The 22,132-nt window shown below is 40.3% G+C and overlaps 1 protein-coding gene across 1 annotated transcript in view; it reads right to left on the bottom strand.

Moving 5' to 3' along the window:
* Window positions 1-954: 954 nt before the first annotated feature.
* FAM135B (family with sequence similarity 135 member B) overlaps window positions 955-22,132 on the bottom strand; it is a 149,356-nt gene continuing 128,178 nt past the window's right edge. The window contains exons 9-19 of the mRNA XM_075705113.1: window positions 20,951-21,106; window positions 18,781-18,854; window positions 15,207-15,361; window positions 12,056-14,126; window positions 10,148-10,314; window positions 8,234-8,325; window positions 5,527-5,624; window positions 5,077-5,228; window positions 4,152-4,262; window positions 2,506-2,619; window positions 955-1,160 (exon numbers count right to left, since the gene is read on the bottom strand). Coding sequence (XP_075561228.1) covers window positions 955-1,160; window positions 2,506-2,619; window positions 4,152-4,262; window positions 5,077-5,228; window positions 5,527-5,624; window positions 8,234-8,325; window positions 10,148-10,314; window positions 12,056-14,126; window positions 15,207-15,361; window positions 18,781-18,854; window positions 20,951-21,106 — 3,396 coding nt within the window. The remainder of the gene's footprint in view (window positions 1,161-2,505; window positions 2,620-4,151; window positions 4,263-5,076; window positions 5,229-5,526; window positions 5,625-8,233; window positions 8,326-10,147; window positions 10,315-12,055; window positions 14,127-15,206; window positions 15,362-18,780; window positions 18,855-20,950; window positions 21,107-22,132) is intronic.

A 22,132-nucleotide genomic window follows, 5' to 3' on the forward strand; every position in this document is an offset into this window, starting at 1 on the left:
TGTCTCCAGCCTATTTTCATCTGACTAGTTTTTTTAGGGGTATTACTGGCTAGATTTTGAATTTCATATCACAGTAATAAATTTTAAAAAAATAAAAATTTGTTGGGGTAATTGTACTTAGATACAAATGTAAAAGTAAAAATTGTACCTCTAAGGTTATAACAAGCACAGTAATGATCCTCTATAAATGTAAACAGAAGAAATGTTAACAGATGCCACTGATATTTTACGAGTAATCCAATAGACTCCTCTTGGTTTGGCAGCTTCTATTTTGAACAAAATTCTTCCCAACTTAAAGTTTGTTGTTTTTTTTTTTTTTAAAGACAAATATCAGGATTTCTTTGTACTATGTTAAATATTTCACTCCTTTCCATTATTTGAATGTACGTATGTTACAAATTACTATCAGTAATGGAACCATCCAAATATTTTCTTTCAACAAATGGAAACATTGAAACTTTCATAAATGTTTTTCAGACTTCTCAGTTCATCACAAAGGAGGTTTTAACCTGAGTTCATATATGCTTGTTTCCTCTTGTGTTAACTACCCCAAAAGTGCTACAAATGTATAGCTTTGTTAATACATAAATAAGCATTAAATCAAGGACAGCCAAGTTCCTCGGTTAATATTCAGGAGAAATGGGAATCATATTGGTCCAATCACATTTAGAGAATTAGCCTTCTTATTCTGATTCTGTACTTCAGAAGTGGCTTATGTCTTTATGTGGACAAAGAACATAGAGACTGAAGAGGAATATCTATTTCTTCCAAAAGCACCAATATTTGGAAGCTTGAATGCCTTAAAGCCATAGCACTTTATTCTCTGAAACAGAAATGGAAATGGAGAGTTTGAAAGTCCCACCTGATCTCATTTCTAACACTGCACTCTTTTGGCTAAGGGATTCTCTTCCACGCAATGAAAATGTTTGCCTCTGTTACCCCATACTTCAGGCACTATTTGAAGTAGTTGAGTCCTGCCACGAGAAAAAACTTCTCCAGGAAAAGTTCCGAGTCCAGCACGGCAATGTGGGCAGCCCGGCCTATCAATGTGTTGGCGGTGTTTGGCAGAGCATGGAACACGTTGTGTCTGATCAAAGTGCAGTCCTTCGCCCCAATCAAAGGCTGGAGCAGGTTGTTAATCATTTCTGCATAAACAGGACCTGCAAAAGAATTTAGATGTCACACCTACATGCCAAAGCTGCAAGATCCCCTCTTTCTTTCCAGTATCATTTAATTACAGTTGCAATGAGAAGGAAAATGGAAGCAAGGCAAAAATGCAAGGGATAGCAGTCCATTTCGAAGATATCCCAAGTGCCAGGATGCTGTTAATCTAATGGAGGCGCTGGCCATCTGAAGAGGTCTGAGGCTGCCAGCATGAAGAGTGGGACACTCCTCAGCATTTAGTCTCATTTCCTCTGTGGTGGAAGAAAATGCTCTTGTTTCCTTCAGGGGAGGAGCGTTGGACTCACCCTGCCTCTGAATTCAAGTGCAAAAGGGTCTAGCAAGACATAGAGGTCCATTTGGGTTTCTCTGGGGAATCTAATACAGGAAGGACATATGCAGATAGTCGAGGAGTTTATAGGGCAAAACCAATGGCTCAGGAAACTGGTGCTCGTAAAATATCTACACTGAATGTAGATATGGCTCCTGCTAGGTCAAACATCTCCCTGAGAAACAACCACTGCAAGAGAGAGTTAGAAAATTACCTTTTAATTCATATATGAGGTAGGATAGAAAGACCTGTAACTTAGGTAAGGTGTGTGAAGGCAACCATGTTCATTATTGGGCCTGGGTGTCTCTTTCTACTTCCAAAGAGAACCTCCATTTCTAAGTAATCGCATATGTGAAATGGGTATGAAATTACACTGAACATTATTTCTGGAAGTGGTATCAAACTCAAGCCATGAAACATTTTATAAATGAGGGAGACTGCTAACAACAAAGGCAATACTTGGGATTCTAGACAGTCTGAGCTCACAGGAGAGCTATGCCTCTGACGGCAAGAGCCCTGATGTGCTTTACAGATTTTATTATGAACCAATATGATTTTAGATCTGTCCCTTAAGTTACCTGGCAATCATCCAAACACTACTGAAAACAAAGGGAAAACCCCCTGACTTTGAATGTGCCGAGAGAGATTTCATTATGTCAAACAAAGGTGAGATAATACTAGTAAATCAGCAGACTACAGAAAAACATTGTCAAGAGCTAGTTCTATTATCATCACTTTTAAAAAAATAAATTAGAGGGAAGGGGAAGAAGCAGTAAGAAACCTTTGATTATGACCTGATTGAAATTTGTTTTCATCAGGCAAAGAGCTTCTTAAAAACCTTCTTTTATTGATTTCAGTAATTTCCTGTGGGAAGAGAACACTTTCTTCCTTATCAAATAAACATTTGAGTTTTCATCATGCTGATGAAAAGCCCTTCTAATGCAATGACCTCAGTTACACAAAAACACAATTCCTCAACAGCTTTGTAAATATAGAAAGGATCTTAAACATACCTGTGTGTCTGTCCTTAAGTGCATTTTTGCACATTTCTATTCTTGCTGAATGAAAGGGTACATATCTGTCTTGGGGCGAGGCCACTAACACAACATTTTTAAAGTACTGAAGACCTGTGGCAAATGCATTAAATACATTTATCACAATGATGCACAGTGATGAAAATACATACAGAGTCAGCATGACTACTTCATTTTCAAACACTTTTGAAAATCTACAGTGTAAAATAGATGATAATAATTAAAATATGCAATGCAAGCTTAGAAAGATTCTTAATAGCTTAAACCCATTTCTGCAGCTTCTGTGAACTATTTGTTACTTATCAACACTCATACAGGTTAATTGTATGTCAACAAAAAAAGTAAGAACTGTCTCTGTTCAAAAGAAGTGTTTGGTTAAAAATTCAACCTTGCAAATATTTATGCCTTTAAACAGTGGAAACACATGTACAGCCCCACTACAGTCAATGAGTAGTTTTGGATAAATAAGTGTTAACAAGAGTGGGGATCACATTAAAAAAATAACACAACAAATTAGTACAATTTTCAAACAAAATAGAGAGAAGGAGGAAAAGAGGAACCAACTTCACTGCTATGATGTCATACTATTACATCAGTGTTGAGGGAGCCTTGGGATCCAGTCCCTGCATTCAGCAGTCCCTTGATAAATGCACACTGCTGGTACATGGACTGGACACCAGGAATCCTCCCTCTTCCCTGGAGGCAATGTGGCCACTGATGGACTGTGGAAACAGGCTCCCACTGTTTGCCCTGTCTGCAGTCTCTTGAGCCCTCCATTATTCCCTTTTGAACCTCTTCACATAAGATTTTAGATATGTCGTGTAGTGTGTTCATAAAATTACAAAACAGCTCTATGTCTGTCAGACTTAAGAATTCAAGAAGTTATATTCATCTTAACATAGTCTTTGTTTCCTATTAGCAATGTACCAAAGTATGAGAAAAAAATTAAATATCAAGTAGTGACCTTGTGACTACATACTTAACATCAGTTTGCTCACACACAGTATTAAAAATAACTCTTAAAAGAAAACATTTGCTTGAACAGAAGGATCATGCTTGCTTTCTTAAGAAAAGCCTCATTTATTTCATTTATTCATGACAGACCAAGGAAGAGGTAAAGAGATCTCTATTTAGACATAATTTTTCCAGTGTGAGGCCATACATCTCCCTCTGTAGTACAAAGGTGTCACAGTAGACATGAATAAAATTTGCTCTTCATCTCACAGAGTCATATTTCCTAGAGACAAGAGATGTTAAACTTAAAAATATAATAAAAAAAGAAAAGTAGTTTTCATCTAGTAGCATAAATTAAGCAATGGTGGCCTGTCAAGAATGATATTTCTTGCTTACAGAATATAAACCTAGGTGCATGTTTACTACAGCATGGAGGTCTTATTTGGTGCTAACAGTTTGGCAAATATATTCACTGGTAATTGGCACAGAAAAAATGCACAGATGAAATATATATTATATTGTGGACAGAGCAGCTCTTCTAGAAAGCCGGAGTGTTTCAAGAAAGATCATTAACCAAATGCAGATTTCCTTTATTCCCTGGACATGGCAATCCAGCACAATCCTTTGGAATAGCTCTTGATATTTACACAGCCACATCAAGCCCTACTTACCCGTTTTTTGACTGAGCTGATAGAGGAAACACTTGCGCAGATCTGCGTTGTCCCTGAAGGTCAGTTGCAAAAGTGACCCTGACTTTTTCAACTTCTGCATGAGCCATAGACCTGGAACGAAAATCGGTGCATATTTTTATCCTGTTTGCTAATTATCAACCAAGGGGGTTAAAGACGTGTGCCTACAGTAAGGGTAACACTGTAACTCAATGTAAGTCTTTGTTTCCCCTTGTATTGCTAATCAATAGGGAGAAAAGTCTAAGGGTCTCACTGGATAGTTACCACTGGTAATGGTTTTAAACTAAAAGAGGGTAGATTTAGACTAGATATGAGGAAGAAATCTTTTACAATGAGGGTGGTGAAGCACTGGAACACATTACCCAGAATGCTGCTAGATGCCCCATCCCTGGAAACATTCAAGCTCAGGTTGGACGGGGCTCTGAGCAACCTGATCTAGTTGAAGATGTGCCTTCTCATTGCAGGGGGATTGGACTAGATGACCTCTAAAGGTCCCTTCCAAACCAAACTATTCTATGATTCTATCCCAGTCATGGTAGCATAAACAGGAAGGTTGAACTGTGGGACATTACATTCCCATAGCACTGTAAGTGTCTTCTTCAGCCTTGGAGATGCCTCTCTTTGGCAGTATACAGAGAAGTGGAAGAATACAGTGGTAGCAAGGTCATCTCTCACTGCTGCACACTCTTGGTTTTTCCAGGGAGTGCTGCACTGCATCTTGTAGTAGATACCGAAAACCCCTCTCACTGCAATTTTTTCAGTGTGGGTTTGCAGTCTTTAGCAAATATTTTCCGCAATTTCAGTGTACAAGTCATGTTGTTACGATTTATTGCTACCTCTATGTGTTTCTCTCCAATGCACTCTGCCATGTACTGCAGCTAGTCATAGCTTTCCCATCAACTCTTACCTGTACTAACCAAAGTACTGTTGTTGTAAAGGGTTCCCAGGTGAGGCCCAGAGAGGGACAGGAAGGTGTGCAACTTGTTGAGGTAATAGCGAAACCTGGGGCGAGTTAGTACAGATCGAATGATGACGTTACCAAGGGAATGTCCAATAAAACTGTTGGGAAAGAAAGAATTACATTTACACAAAAGTCATCTGTATTTTATTTAAATTAAACATGAGGGTGGCATAAATTGCTCTTGAAGGACTCTATCAGGGCTTTCAGTAACATCATTTAGCTACCATTTCACATTTTTTTCAGCCTAGTAGATACCCTTTCATCTACAACAATGTAAAAATTCATCTCATTGATTCAATGGCTTTTGACACAGGACACTTTCGGAAAAGCTAATTTCACTGAATGTTGCTCATGTAACTCAAACAGTTACAGACTATTAACTATCAGAATGCTTACCTTATTCGGGATATGGAGAGGTTGTACAACTGGATATGCTGAATAATTTCATCCAATAATCGGTCAGTCATGGTATCAAAATCAGCAAAAGTATCAGTCTGGTGAAAAATGGAATGAGTCAGTGAATTAAAATATATTGCACTTATTGCAGACTGATGTTATTTTCAAAGTAAAATGCAAGCAGAAACATAATAACCGGTCCAAATTTTCTTTATACATGCTTAAAAGGGGAGAGGGATGGAATTTGTCTCAGTCTCCAGGTCCTCTAAAAATTTAAGTTCTCCCTTGAAAACAGTCATGAAGTTTAATTTTCAGTTTATTAGCAAATAGCTTCCAACTATTATTGCAATCTTACTCAAGACAAGTATTTTCTTTCTCACATAGCATGAATAGTAACAACAATGCCATGGGTCGGTGTGGGTCACATAGCTAATGTTAAAGCCCACATAGAAATTAACTGTCCTTAGTGAGCTCGTAGGTAAGGTAAAGCAAAGTTTTCTGTCATAGAGTCTCTTTGACTCTATATTGTGCCTTTTAGCTTCAAGCACAGAACCTGAGAATTCAGTTTAGGACTAGAGTAACCCTACACTTTGTAGGGCATGGAAATAGGGCCCTCTGGAAGACAATTCATATTTTAAGGGAATTAAATTACCTCGTGTGGTTGCTTCTCTTTCTCTACCGACTGTGCCTCTAACTTTGGCACGTGTCATGACAGGATAAACCTGGACCTACAATTTACTAATAGTAAGATTAACAATATTAGGCTGAGTGATTCCAGAGTCATAAGTATGATCTTAAAGCAGCCTGACTTGACACCGGTGAGAACTGCTAATGCTAAGCCGCTCTGCACATGGAAGAAAAGCTTTTGACATTTAGGATTTAACAGATTACTACAGTAAAAGTTTACAGCATTATACACTGACACACAAGTTATGTTGTTTCTAAGGATGCAATCACAAAATTATTTGGCCATCTTAATGAAATGCTGTGGGTTTGTTATTCAACAGTTATCAGTAGGAAAATGAGTGCTAGAGAGAGACAAACAATTTGTTGCTTGCAACTATACTGCCAGTTGTGATACAATAAAGAAAAAAATATATTGTCCAGACTATACCATTACAGGCAGATCTTATTCAGAACTGTGTCATTTGGCAATCCAACAGGACTCTAAATCAAATTCGTAACTAATGAGATGCCACAAAAACAATCATCAAATGTTGGAACAGCTATTCAGAGCAAACATATCAGTAATTAATGCTTTGGTGACACAACTCATCTTGCTAATTGCAGCTCTTGCAAAGGAAAACATGAGCATATTCACTTTGCGGTACAGCTTTGAAATAAATGTTCTCATAAACTACAAACAGTCCACTAACCTTCTGCCTGTTTGTTTTGTCTGCATTGATAATTAATGATTTCCTCCTAGGCTCATTATCCTAAATCTTTCAGGTTGTTTAAAAGTGGAAGAATATCAGCCTGAACATTAATCATAAATAAAACACATCAAGCGTCATATTATACCTCCATCCTTTAGTATCATCTAAGCCTGATTGAGCTTGTCAAATGTATCACAAATGAATGCCTAAAAAAAGTGATTTGCATTTTCCTCTATAAGGCAAACTTCAGCTCAATGACTGATTTCTTGGGTCATTTTCAGTGTGGTTCTCAGAGCAGGGCAAAAAAGGTGACAGGATGCTTTACAGCATCCAAATATTCATCAAACCACACAGGCTCTATTTCCAGTGCTATGGGAACTTCCTCACCTTCCCAGACCATAAGAGCACTAAAAGTTCCCATTATGGGCTCTAGATAATGTTAAATAGAGATGTTGTAAGATGTTTCATTGTCTGAAAACATGAGAAGAGCCTTTGATGCAAGTCTGAAGTGGTTTCCTCATTATTTTCATCTTGCTTACATTCACTGTGCTGATGACAGATGTGCACTGGATGGTGGCAAGTTCACAGACTAACACCAACTGGCCACTGCAAAATATAAAAGCTGTTGAACAAAGAAGGTTGGAAGGTTTGGACACAGTTTTCTGGGTTTTCTGAAAGTTTTCTCAGCTGCTTGTAAATCAGAATAGTGTTTCTGATTGGGCACTGGAAATCCTTAAACTGTGTTAGGCATCTGTGTCATAAATATGGGTTCATTGCAGAGCAAAGCGCAAAATTAATTTCTGTTTCTCTGCCTAGACTAGCAATAAATTTTTCTGGAAGACGTTTCGTTATCATTCAAGGAAATAAATCTCACAAACATTGCAACAGGAGAAACAATGGCTGATGCAGGAAAGGAAGCTGACAATGCCTGCTGGATATTCCACATCCTCCGAAGTACTTAGCATCACTAAACTTGCTGCTTTCTGTCAGTGCTGCGTTGCCTGGCATCCAACAGGCAGAGGCACCAGGCTTCTGAGTTTGCAAACTGACAAGATAAATCAATTTTCTTCTTCTAAGGTCTAGTTCTATAAGTGCTAATGTCATTGCCTTTGACTTGAATGCTAGGAATATCTTCTGGTGGGTTTGAACACCCTATCAAATTGTACAGAAACAGGACCAGGCCTTTGTGCCAAATAATATATTAAATTCCCTGAATCCCCAGTGCTTTTGCTTCATTCAGCTGGTGAAAAGGCTTTGCTGAAGGCCTTGTTTCAGCAGTGTCAACAGCTTGTAGCAGATCTAAAGGAAGACAGAAATTAGCTCTGTACTACCTGATTTCTTTCAGACATTAGGAAGTCCAGTTTTCCACCAGGGAGTCCCAGTTCTATAAAAGTCTTTACCAGCCGCAGATCTGCACTGTTACCTAGAAATAAATGGTACTTTATAAGATGTAATGCAACAGAAAAATAACTAATATAGAGCCAATTTAATACATTTGTCTTCCTATAAACCTTGACACCAGGGAGCTTTTGCTAAGTGCTGCTAAGACAGCACAACACACCATAGGATCATGCATTGAAACAGCAGGAGAGCAAGAATGCCTACAGCCTGCACAAGGTGGAGCTCAACCTCACCTCCTGCTGCTGGGGACAGCACAAATGGTGGGGAAGAAAGGGCAAATATCAGGCCCAGAATAACTCTGTCCCCTATTTGCTGAACAGCAGAGGTAAGTGTCCTGGTTTCAGCTGGGATAGAGTTAATTTTCTTTCTAGTAGCAGGCACAGTGCTGTGTTTTGGATTTAGTAGGAGAAGAATGTTGATAACATGCTGATGTTTTTAGTTGTTGCTGAGTACTGCTTATGCTAGTCAAGGACTTTTTCAGCTTCCCATGCTCTGCCAGGCGCACGGGAAACTGGGAGGGGGCACAGCCAGAATAGTTGATCCAAACTGACCAAAGGGTTATTCCATACCATATGACGTCATGCTCAGTATATAAACTGGGGGGGGTTGGCCAGGGAGCAGCGATCGCTGCTCGGGAACTGTCTGGGTATCGGTCAGCGGGTGGTGAGCAATTGCATTGTGCATCACTTGCTTCGTGTATCATTATTATTATCATTATTATACTGTTACTATTAGCATTACTATTTTACTTTATTCCAATTATTAAACTGTTCTTATCTCAACCCAGGAGTGTTTCTCACTCTTACTCCTCCAATTCTCTCCCCCATCCCATCGGGGTAGGGGGAGTGAGTGAGCGAGTGGCTGCGTGGTGCTCAGTTGCTGGCTGGGGCTAAACCACAACAAAAAGATAAAAAGCTGAGGTCTGTCCTTCCGCCTTCATAGCTGGTGAGGCTCCCAGGGGACACCGCAGCCCTGCCAGGGACATCAGCACATATGCTGGGGTATAGGGCTGTACCTTCAGATGTAGAGTAGCCTGCCTCTGTGTATTCACAATTGGAGATGGTGCTGAAATACTGTCACGCTCCTAATATTTCGGGAGATGCCCCATTCCATACTAGGATATTCCAAGGTCTTCTGAAATGTTTTGTTGGAAAAGGAGGTACCTCCACCTCGTGCGAAGGACATTACTGCCACTGAGATATTGAATGGCAAACGGTCCTTGCTCAAGCCAGCAAGTGTTTATATTCCACCTTTCTGAGAATGCCTGAGATTTGAGTCTCTACCCTTCCTTCTCTGGAGTTTCAAGGTTAAGGTTTCCATTGATACCAATAATTTGTCAAGAGAAGTTTCAAGCTTAACATATCTGTTTTCTGCTTAGAAAGCATATATGTAAAAAATTCAAGGCCATGTTTCCTCTACAATGAATAGTGATTTTTATTCTCTCACTTGCTAAATGTGGCCACTATCTACCCTGTAACAGTGTTGGGGAGGTTTAAATAATGTTTTCATCCTGGTGACATACCGCAAAACAACAAAGCATCTGCAGAAAGACAAGAAGAGTTACTGTAATGCACTCCTCCTGTACACAGAAGGACTGATGTACTTTGGTGTAGAATTCTGTTTAAACAAGAACAAAAAAAAGTTGCAGCACCCATTTCTTAGAGCAAATATTTATTACTCTCCTAGATCCTTTATTACAATGGACTGAAGAACATAATAAGGACTAAATACCTAGCTAAGATAAATGCTTTCCTTAGAGTGTCCATTCTTTCCTACTTGCTGATCATCTGACCTTTTTGTTTAAAGCAAAATGACTTGCAAACAGCAATTCCTCCTGCCCTTACCATCCAATCCATGGACACAGACAACCAGGTGAATTCCATCTTCCAGATTTTCTTCCTCTTCCTCTGGTGGAAAATATGGGATATCAGAAGCTAGTACAGATAAGTCACTGTACAGAAATCCTTCAATCTTCATTTCTTTTTTAAATTTTTCTTTGGCCTGATAAAAACTGGAGAATACATTAATTAATCACAATAGAACTGGGTGTTCAACAACAAACCTTCAAACTAGAAATGAGGAGGTTGATGTTTGTAAGAAGTTGTGTTTGCAACTTTCAAGTAGAGACCTGGATACTATTCCTTATCTATTCCGATTGAGAGAAATCAGGAGGCAGGGAAGAAAATCAGTTTCTGAGTGATTTGCCTATACACAGGGAATAGTTGAAGCCCATTAGCACCTCAGACCTGCCAGAGGAATGCAAGATTTACATTTATGGTGGTCCACAGCAATAAGACTAAGATACAGAATTAACAATTTTACTTCTTAAAAATGTCATCAGCCTTATAGATACTGAAATGCAAGATGTATCATTTTGCTAGCATCAGATGCATTTATAGGTGGGTAGAAGGTGTTCTCCCCATTCCTCAGACTGTGGAGTTAAAGGATGCACCTCATATGGTAGACATTTTTGGTTTAGTTTGGTTTCAGGTTCTTTTGAAAATATTTACTAGCTAAGAGCAGGAGCAGCTCAGTGCTGAAAGAATTAAACTAGCCCCTTTCCTACTCAGGACCTAAAATTTGACACACGAATTCACCCTGAAGCATTCTGCTGGCTAAAGATGCGAAACCCTTCAGTGGCTTTTTGACTTAGCAAAACTTATCCAGAGCTTTTAGGAGTTAATAATCACAATGTAAGTGTAGAATTAGGTAGAAAACTGGGATGGACAAGGTTAGGAGATATAAACCTTTACAGCTTGGGGATAGCTTAAGGCCACTTGATATAATGGTGAGCAATTACTTACATCAGCCCTACCGACTTTAAAGGGATGCAAGAATAAAAAAAATCTAGTGTTCAGGCCATGGACCTCGAGGCCCTGGATTCATGTGCATGAATACATACTTAAATATTTTGCTTCAAAAGGAAGAAACAAATTTTGTGCTTAGATTAAGAATGACTTACAGCAGGGTCTATAAAACAAACCTCAAGATGTTTTCAAAAAAATAAAAATAAAGCCTTGTGTTGCAAATGAATGTACATGCAGAGAGCCAACATTTTGGGCAGCTGAATGGATTGAGAAATTCCCATGCTACTGTCTTCCGTCAGCAGAACAGAGACACCAAAATATAATGGAAATATACATGTGCTAGTGTGTGAATCTGTGAAATGGGCCACTGTGACATCATGGCCATGATGTGGCACTTTTGCCATGGGCAATGAAGAAAGAAAAAAAAAAAAGCCTCTTCTTCAGCTACCCAGGATGCTAATTCTTCCATTTTTCCAGTTTGAGAAGCTGAAGCCGAGACCTACGAGCTAATCTGTGCTCCTGTTTCATAGTTTAGGTAATGAGTGCAATTATTAAAGCAGAAGAGAAAAACAAGCTATGGTACTGCCATAGTGAACTGACCGTCTGGGATCAATACTCAAGTCTGGGTAACCTTGACATCATGAAGGAGAGCCAGATCTTAAAGATTATTTCGACACCTAAATCCCACCATTTTCAATGAGGATTAAGGACCTAATGTCTTTGACAATCTCAGTCTCTCTGTGTTTTCATCCTTCCTGTCTATTTAGATTATTTATTCTATATAAACCATTCGTTTATTTGGATTATTTATACTGTTATTACTCAGGCAGTAACTGTCTCTGAATGCAAGCTTACAGTATGCTTACTGCATTAGGGCCTTGAACTTTGTCAGGGTCTCTTGGCATTACAGTAACATTAACGAAGAAAGTACATAGACATTCTTACTTCAGCATCCTTTCATTGGTCTCTTCATCCATCTCATTTGAATTAGAAGAGACAACTCCGAAAGAGCCCAGAGGCTGGCGTGTGATGGGGAATGCAGCCTGCTTTGCAGAGAAGCCGACCATAGCAGGGGTCTCTTTGAGCACAGAAGAAAAGGGAAGACATGTGGCTGTGCAAGAGACAGACAGGTTAACTACATCAACAGCCTTTCTGCTTTCCAGGGCTACTCCCTCCGTCGCTGCCAAATGAAACCCGGTGCCATTAGCTACAAGATTATGCTCTTGGCTGCTGGGCTCCTGAGGATATTCAGCCTGGTAGGATCCTGCAGCAGGGTCTGCTGAGGCAGGTGAGTCATTGAGCTCAATTTCTTGTAACCCCTGCATTTCTGCATACACTGCTGGGCTCTCATCAGCAAGAGAGCTACCACACTCTCCTTGCATTGAGCCAAATTCAGTTGAGGTCTCTGAAGGAGCTGGAACAGGATAGCAAAAATCTGGTACCAGCTTTATGCTTTGTGAGAAACTCTCCTCTCCTGACATTCTGCTGTTGGCGTAAAAGCTTTGTTGTATTTTTAAACTGTCCGGCTTAAGTTTATCCTTTGTATCCTCAATGTGTCTATCAAACTTATCTATATTTTTGTCCAAGTAATTACAAACCCTTGGTGTTTTTAAGCTGCGCTCATCATTGCTCTCCAGTGACTGGCACTCAGAGACATCTTGAAGCTGCTTTGGACAAATGGGTAGTCTTGCATTTTCCAAACTGCAGTAAGTCTCTGGAAAACCTTCCTTCTCCTCCTCCCCTTGTAACTCAGTTTTACTGATACTGTGTTTGACAGAGAGGTTGGGATGTTCTCTGGGTTCTATTTGTCCACTTTCAGTGGTGATTTGACACTCAGAGAAGTCTGCAATTAACTTTCCATCTCCACCCTCTGTTTCCATGCAACTTTTTAAGTTTCCTTCTGCATCTCCTGAGGTTGCTTCACTGTGTTTGGATATATCCACCTCCTCTGCAGGCTCTTCCGGGCTACTGATCTGAGGAGCTGAGACAGACTTTGTCAGTTTGGTAAGCTCCACGTCCCTCTCCTCTTCCTCAAAGGGCAAAGAGCTGATGGATGTGAGTGACGCTTGGATCCCGCTGGGCAAGCTGGTATTGCTTTCTGTGTGGCCACCCTCCAGGGAATTTCGGTGGATGGCGTGCCTTCGTACCAAGTGGTGCAGGATCTCTCGGTCGCTGGGCAGTTCCAATGCCCGGCTACGAGCATCAGACCATGCCACTGAACTTGGTTCGCTTTCAATGCCTGAATCAGATATAATAGAGGAGGATCTTTTTATAACCCCTGACATCGGGGTAAATTCTTCACATTCCTCACCTCGTTGTTCCTTTGTGAACAATTTCACTTCAAAGCTGTGTGGGGGCAAAGCTTTCAAAACAGGGAGCGGAGCCTTGGTGTCTGGATCTCCTGTTTTTTCAAGACTGGTTAATTCATTCAGTGCAAGCTCAGAAGAAGTGAAATTATTCTCAGGATGACTAGAGTCATCTATTTTATGTATTTCAGTCCTCTCCTCTAAGCCATCAGTTCCACATGCTCCACACTCATACTGAGCACTGACAATTAACACGGGCTCACTTTTGTGGGAATCCTTATTGCTAGGTTTAGTATCTCCATAGGTAACATCTGCCGCAAGTCTATTGTCTTTCAATAAAACCTCCTCGGGTGTTCTAAAGTCTTCTGATGTGCATTCTGTATTGCCTGGCTCTGAGTCAGAAGTAGTTTCCTTACTTGAAACAAAAATATTTTCAAGTTTCCTTTGGCCATCTTTGTTTGCTGTACATACCTGAGACGTGGAGTGCTGGTTTAAACCCTTAGCTGTATAAGCAGCACCTTCAGTACTGCTGTATATGCAGGGGGCATTCCCGTTTATCCTATCTGTGTGTATTAGCAGAGTACCTTTCCCAAAGTCTCCTTTCATTACTGCAGTGGCATCATTTGATGCAAAATCTTCGTTGTCGTCTACTACATCCATTTGAGTATTTGCAGGAGCCTCAAAATCTGGGAAAACTTCCAAATTCTGATCTGAAAGAAAGAAAGAAAGAAAGAAAGAAAGAAAGAAAGAAAGAAAGAGAAAAAAAGTAGTACCTGCAAGAACACAACAAGTTACCCCAAAGTGATGTGGGACTTTGAAAAGTGATTGTAAGGCCTAAAAAAGTATGTATGTTTATATGATATAAATTATACATACATTAGAGGCATATTACAAATGCAAATGCCAGAGTGCATTTAACTAGAATTATATTCACTAAACAGTTATAGTTAGGCCAAATAAGACAATATCCATAAAATATACTTCCCTCAGTATAATTGTATCTAAACTGCTAGTTTTTACAGCATAGGTAAGCAAAACAAAGCTGACACTTCTTTGTATTCCTGCTGTCATATGACACTGTTCATAGTATAGCTCTTGCTTGAGAATCAGTTTAATAGTTTAAATATCTGTAATGAGCATTGCCAAAATTTAGGCAGTTGGATAACTCTGGAAGCGTGGAAATTTTGGACCACAGGTCATATTTACTAGACAATGGTCACCTATAATATTAATACATATTGCTTCCTTGCTAATCTTAATAGTTGAGTAAAAAGAAAAGGGAACAAAGGCTATGAGGTTTTACTACAAATCTGCAGAACTACATAATTTCTTAATTAAAAATTTGATTTAGGTATTCAAGGGGAAAATATTTTTTGGGGGGAAGCAATGCTGCCTTTCAGTGGTAGTGCTGGGCTTTATGCTGAAATTGTGTTTTTTGTTCTAAGTTTTCTTACCACTAGATGTCACACTGGGGATGAAGTTCATAGTGCTGTTTTTTCCCTTAAATTTGTACTGTAACAAGGATCCAAAAGATTTTGTTTTCTTTCTAGATTTTGTCTCCAGCTCTTGTAACTAAACACTTTACTTTGAAGATGAAAAATATGAAGCTACGAGAAACACTCTAGTTTGCTACTAGGGAAAACAGAAGAATTCAGTTATGTTACATAGTGGATCACACTCTGATCAGAGTCAGCCCAAGGGATGTGAGATCGCTTATGTTGGGCTGGGGAAATGAACCTCTCTCAGCTCAAGCTGTCTCATGAAGCTGTACATTGTGGTGTTTTACCCACCTTTGCAAGGCACATCCATGTACCTATCTTCAAAGATAACTGGGAGCGTGTTCCAGTCCCCATCTATGTCAAGGCATTCTGCCGGGAGCGGGGGCATGCTGGTGAAGTACTCCGAATTACGAATTTCTGTAGAAATCTGTCCATGACTTTGGATACTGGCAGCAAAGTACAAAAGAAATTGAGTGTTTAAGTAGTTAGCATGCTGTTTCTCCATCACTCCTGCAAACCCGGCAGCAAAGCTCATATGTAGGCAGAGGACAGGGGCAATGTAATTAAAGAGAGGAGGCAGTACTGCATGATGAGGGGGTACCCAGCACTCCTAGGAGGTTTTTCATGAGTTGATTTCTGTCTCTCAGTTAGAGATACCTACAACTTGCACACTCCTTCACTGCAAAACCTCTCTCTTTTTGAAATTGTTCCGGCTGCCGCTGCCACAGGCTCCTGTTAGCTACCATAACTCATTGCTGTCCTCCCAGGGGTCACTGCAGCTGGTTGAGACTGGATCCCTCATCTGGCTTTCTGGTCAGAAAAAGAGGTCTGTCACTCTGGCTGTGGCAAGTGTTTCAAAACCCAGATGCAGGAAGCAATAATCAAAAATTTGGTTGAGCAGTACAGGGAGGAAGAAGGACAAGAAGGATGCATGGCAGTCGCTCTATCTCACACCAGTCCTCAGAGCACTGTGATATCTTACATACGTATGCATCTGGAAAAACTAAGACACATCAATTCAGCCACTGCCTGTTGGCAGAACTAAAATAGCTGTCTGTTTCCATCTTTTGGGTGATGTAAAATTCTACCTGGCTTTTATCAGTGAATGCGACATTAAACTGGCACAGGAATAAATACAATAATTTTTAGTTCTGATGAGATTTCCTGTGTAAGCATCTTCCTTAAAAAACAGGAAAAACATCAAATACAAAGATTGTTTATTTGTGTTGACTCTGATAAATTAGTCTGTTTACCCTAAGGAATAAAGAGGAAGGAAACAAGCTTTTCATAGATGGTCAGCTGAAAGCAATTCCACACAGATCCCATAGGACAGCACAATGGCAATATTTCAGATTATCATTGGCAAAAGGCAGGTAATCATCATGTGGCAGTTAACTGGAAAAATACACTTTACACATTATGAAGCAAAATTCAAACAGCAGGTTTGTAATTCATGGCAGCATGGAAGATGCCTATGTCCAGACACAAATAACTTACTCAGACCAGCATATCAGATTCAACTTCAGAACATAATTGTTGCTGTCTATCATTTGTTCTTACCTGTGGGTTACTTTTTTTCTCAAAGATAAACAAGTCACTGGTTGCTAAAACATGACTCAGACAGGACTCACAAACAGCTAACTGCTCATTCTTGCCTGCAGCAGCACCTGGGTGTTTAGAGTTAACTCTCAGCGCCATAATAAAGTTCTCACTGACATATTAATTAATAGCATCAGCATTTTACTAGAGACCACATGTAAAAATAATAAACTAAACTTGCTTCGAGACCAACCCCTGTTCACAAAAGATGAATCACTGATATTGAAAGGTATGAGAAAAAAAATATTTTTTCTGTAAAGTATTGGGAGGATATGTCACCTGCTAGAGACTCCCACCCTGTATGATACCCAGCCTATTGAAAATGGTGTGTCCTCTTCTGCCTAAGCAGTCAAATGCTGCCAGGCATGCAGGTGCATGGCCTCACACAGAACTCACAACAACAGTACGGGAGGCAAAAAAAAGCTCTTGTCTGGTAAGAAGGAAGAAGGAACTGGGGGAAAAAACCTGTTACAGTGTGAGGTGGTTGTAGAGCACCTGGCATGCTGAGAGCTGATCTCACCTGGAGACTCTGTGAACCCAATTAATACTCCCTACTGCCACCCCTAACATCAATAATACTCTGGCAGCCAAGATTCTGTTTTTCCAACTACATCATCTAGCAAAAATCAAAAAGAAAACATGACTCTGCCATGCGGCCTGTATAGACAGAATTTACTATGTAGAACAACTTTTGAAGTTTGTAAACTATTTTACTTTTTTTTACTCAGTCTCCTTTATGATCACTGAGGAGAAATTATGTTTATCTGCAGGAAATGGCCTAGTTCTGTGGCTGCCTGGAGAAATAAAAGCACTTCATGCAATTAGGCTTCCCCCTGTGCAGGGTTATGTTTGCTTGAATGGGGCAATGAGTGTCTGTGCCCTCACCCCAGGATTTTGACATGGGGTTTCCTTGCACATAGCTCACTTAAAACCTGACACGGGAGGACTAAGTGAGCACAACTGGGCCCCTGCAGCCATGGTGCTGCTCTAATTTGGCAGAACGAGGTAGCCTTATACAACCCATCCACTAAGGAAGTCATGGCCCTTTCCATCAACACTGAATCAGCCGTAAAGTCTCTAGTGACAGCTCTGAGAAAATAATTTTCTTCTTTGCACTAGGTCAGAAGCAGATGTCTCACTTAAGCCTCATCATCATGACAGGACCTGATGTCATGGCCTTTAAGCCCCTTCTGAAAGATGGGTTTCCACACTGACAATGCTGTGGTCCCCCCATGGTGACAAGCTGTTTCAGTGGACAAATAGTCCAGACATCCCTCATTACTCAAATACTCAAATCTGAGCATCTTTCTTTGATGTCTTCAGGGGTCAGGTGCTGAGAATTATCCATATGTTCCACTTGGGATCATTGGCTAAAACTGAAAGCAGGATTTGCTCTGGTTTAGCTTTAAAACTGGCTCCTCATAGTGCCCAGCTCAGTTCCAAGCAAGAAGTATCAAGCAGAAGGAAATACTTACTTTGCCAATGTTTTATAGCATATTTTGATGAATGCAGCCCAGTGCAACGTTTGTTTTCCCAGGCTGTTTTGCACTGTTGATTCTCAGTCAATTAATTATCAACCCTGAGCTCACATCACTCCCACAGTTCCTCCACCTTATGTGGTGATATTCCCCATTCCTGTCCTCCACTGCTGCAGGTAGTGAACATCCACAGCTTTGCATTAGCTGTTTAATGCTCCTGTCTGCATTTAAAGATCCTTTCTGCTACAGAAAGTAGGGCTGGACTAAAGACCAAAAGAAATCCATGACTGTCTACCCCCAAAAATGTAAATTAGGGATAGTAAAAAGCAAATTTTAAATGTTAAGCTTTTGTTGCTTGTCAGCAGTTGTTTCCCATTAAAAGTACCAGTACTGGATCTGGTGTAGTGGGTTTAGGAAGTTAACTGAAGAAAGATATAAAAAAATATTTCTGCCTGCCCTGAGGCCGGTGGTGTTGGTGGAGATACACTCTGAAGAGAAATGCACTCAACTGTGACTGAGAAGAGAGGTGGGGAAAAAGGATCTCCTGCATCGTATCCCTAGAATATAGGAATCTTGAAATTAATAATCCCTGGGGCCTGACTGGAGTCACTTACTTTTGATGCTGATTTCAATGTTTTTACAATATGGACCTAGAACAGACCCAGTGACTTCTCTCAAACCAAACTCCTCCCTATCCAGCAGAAAAAGACCTCAGGCTTGTTTGAAAAATGTTTTAAACTACATTTTCAGTTGTTCCAGTGACAGGGGAGGGTTAATGAGTTACTTACAGGCCTTCCTGGAACGTGAGCACAGCGAGTTTCTGGTGCTCGGTGTAGAAGAAAGCTTCTGAGAATCTCCTCACCTGAGGGAGAAACACACAAGTTAAACCTAAGATCTGCTGAAAGGTGCCAAGTACAATCAGGCTAATAACAGAGCAATGATTGTAAGGACCAGATTCCTTAGCATGCTCCATCTGTGTTGCACCACTCTGGTGACAGTAAAAAACCCCAAAATCTCAATTCTGCTTCACTTACCCAGTCCAGCGCAAAGCAGCTGGTGTTGTTGCATATTTTGCTGGGAGGCAAGAAGTGTACCTTGACAGTAAATCAAGATTTGCTTACATGCATCTTCTGACAACTTTTCTAAAAGCTGTCAAATTTACCATTTTCCCCTGTAGTCTTAAAGTGGGGAAGATTTCTTCCTTTCCCACCATGCAAACCATATAGCAGTGGAGTGAGTTACTAAATTAGAGCAATTCATAATTGATCATCTCTTCTATGGAAACATCCACAGTGACTTCCAAGAGAGTAAAGGACGCCTTATATATCATCCCAGAGGAGAACAAGCCCTATCATAGTACAAACACATCTGCCTATGTCATGATACTTACAAATGAGAACTCTTCAAATCTCTTCATGGACATTAGATCTGTTCAGTGTTGGATAATCAATTACAAAAGAGCCACAGAACTGAAGTGGCTGGCAGAGCACAGAGTGTGAAATAAGCTATAAAAAATTCAGTGCTGCTATCTGCCCTGGAATAAGCTTTGAGTTTAAATTAATCAAGCATAATATGCAATCAAATGTACTAAGCTGTTAAACTGCAGCCCATACATTACTAATAATATTTGTAAAAGTGACCTCTGTTACCGTGTCAGAAAATGGCAGTGAAAAGCATATGTCATAGCATCTCAGCATCTCCCTAAATCCCAACTGTGCTTTAACAAACAGCCTTTCTAAAAAAAGGACTAGCATCCCTTCAAAAAGACTGTATCTTAATAGTTTGACTTTTCATCTGGGGGTCTCAAACTGCTTTCCAGAGCTGGGAGAGTATCATTACACAAAGGTATGTAATTTGCCAAAGTCAAGCAGGCAGTTGGCATCAGTCAAGGCTGGAACAACTACAGGCTGGAATTCACCTTGATGGAGCTGGGAGCATACAGAGTTGGGTCCTTTGGCTGAAAGCCACCCAGGTCCTCTCAGAGTCAGAGGAGACCTAGTCAAACTAACCAGGGGAGTTTCAGCATCAGCCACGCAGTCACCTCTTCCTGAATTTTATGTTTCCTGTTTGCAAGCTCAGCCATGCTCTTGGGGAGAGCAACCAGAGAGTTGTTCTGGTCACTTTGGAGAGTAACCGGACCGCCGCTGACTTTGACAGGAACCAGAACATAAGCTGAGATGTCAGTACCTACACTGTAGACTCCTAAAGCTAAGCAAGGTGAATTCTACTCTTTTCTCTATGTCCCTACTCTAACGATTAGATCAGACTGTGAGTTCAGCTCAGGTGATGTGCTCAGGTCTGGTCAATAACCAAAAATATCCTAATGGAAGACACAGCACTTGCTGAACTAATCAGATAAGCAGATCTGACAAAGTTAGCTCAAAAGACAAGTGCTTTTGTCCCTTCTTTATTATCAAGTACAAGAAGCAATTTCCACATGAACAACATTAATATTTTGTTGTGTGCACCTCACTAGGACAAACGCAAGAACTTGCTATATATACATTTATGTGACAGTGAAGAGAACCAATCTATATCCCTCATGGTAGTTTTGTGAAAGAAGTTGAGATTAAATCATCTTTTTGATTATTCTTCACTGTGATGCTTGTGCTTTTTAAAACAAATGTTTATGATTTATGGATAGCTAACAAGTACAGGCAATATCTACCTCTACCCACCCACCTCCTGTTCGATGTCTAACTCTGGTGTTCAAAGTACACTCATTTTATACAGGATCCTGGGTCCCATAAAAGCAACAGCTTCCGTTCCAGAAATTGAAAGCTGTAATTTCAAATCCTGGGTTTCACCTCTTCTTCACCTCTTGTCCTGCTCACCCCATTTCAAGTAAATACTCATACAGGCAGAAGGGTATTGGAAATACACATCCAGATAGATAAATCATTAATTTCTATCAGAAGGTTACCATTACTGAACTTGCTTTTAAATTCTTAACATTACCCTTAGCATGTGATGTTCCTGAGTCAGATAAGCTGTGACTTCTGGATGGAGTGTTGCCACCTCCAGGAACTGGGTCCACAGGGCCAGAAGGTGGGAACAAAGCCAGGCGAGGTCCTTGCTTATCTGTTCTGCTATCTTCTCTGGGTTGCTCAGCAGCTGGAGGAGTGAAAGGACATTTCGAGGTCAAGACAGTGTCGTGAAGGAAAATCAGTTCATATGTTAGATTGAGTCCTTTTAGGAATAACAACAATAAAAAAATTCCTCTTTATTTAGAATTATTATTAAAGCTACTATTTTCAGCTATTTTACCCTAAATAAAGCTGGTGAGACTTTTTCTTTCACTCTTTAAAAGCCACATATTTTAGCACAAAGGGTCTCAGCTACACAACTGGAAAGCAAGAAGTGGGAACGGCCTCAATTTTTGCAGACACTTTACTGCAGATGTAGTAATTGGGGAAAAAAAAAAAAAATCAAAGTGGGTTCCAAATTATCCACCAGATGGTGCTGGATGCTCTGAAATAATAAACCATGGCCCATCGTCTCCTTTCTGATAGCAAAAGAAGCCGCCTCAGCCGTGTCACACTAGGATACCAGATGGGTGACTGGGCAGGGGGTTGGGGGGAGGGGGGAACGAACAACAAACCCAAAATCAAAATACTGTGTACTCAACACACGATGAAAACAGACATCCCAGAGTCTGCTGCTGCTTCTCTCCTGCACTAGGACGTGCTGGGGCCCTCCGTGCCCTCCAGCTCTAGGCTGCAATTCTGCGCTAAAGCTCTGCAGCCCAGGAAGTGAATGTCAGCAGCAAAGTCTCTGCATATCAATCTCCCTGGTTTCACAATTTCTTTAACAAGAAACGGACATTGCATTTTAGCTCCATGTTTTGGCACAAAGAGAGCCTTCATCTGTTCCTAGGGTGCCTATCTGCCTCCATGAAACAGGTAATACTACCAGAAATACTCCAGAAACTATACCAGAGGAACTGCTTATCAGTTCTTGGCCAGGTCTTTTTTTGGTTAGGACTGCAGTCTATCTGAAAGCCTGCTTATTTTTCACATTTTATTATGCAGGTAGTTTCCAGATTGGTGACACTGCAAACTAAGCGATGATTAAAAGCAAATTGTCTGTGTGAGAGAGAAAGAAACAGAGAAAATGTGTGTGTGGATAACACAGATACTG

The sequence above is a fragment of the Pelecanus crispus genome, chromosome 2 (genome assembly GCF_030463565.1).
Source record: "Pelecanus crispus isolate bPelCri1 chromosome 2, bPelCri1.pri, whole genome shotgun sequence".
Lineage (NCBI taxonomy): Eukaryota > Metazoa > Chordata > Aves > Pelecaniformes > Pelecanidae > Pelecanus > Pelecanus crispus.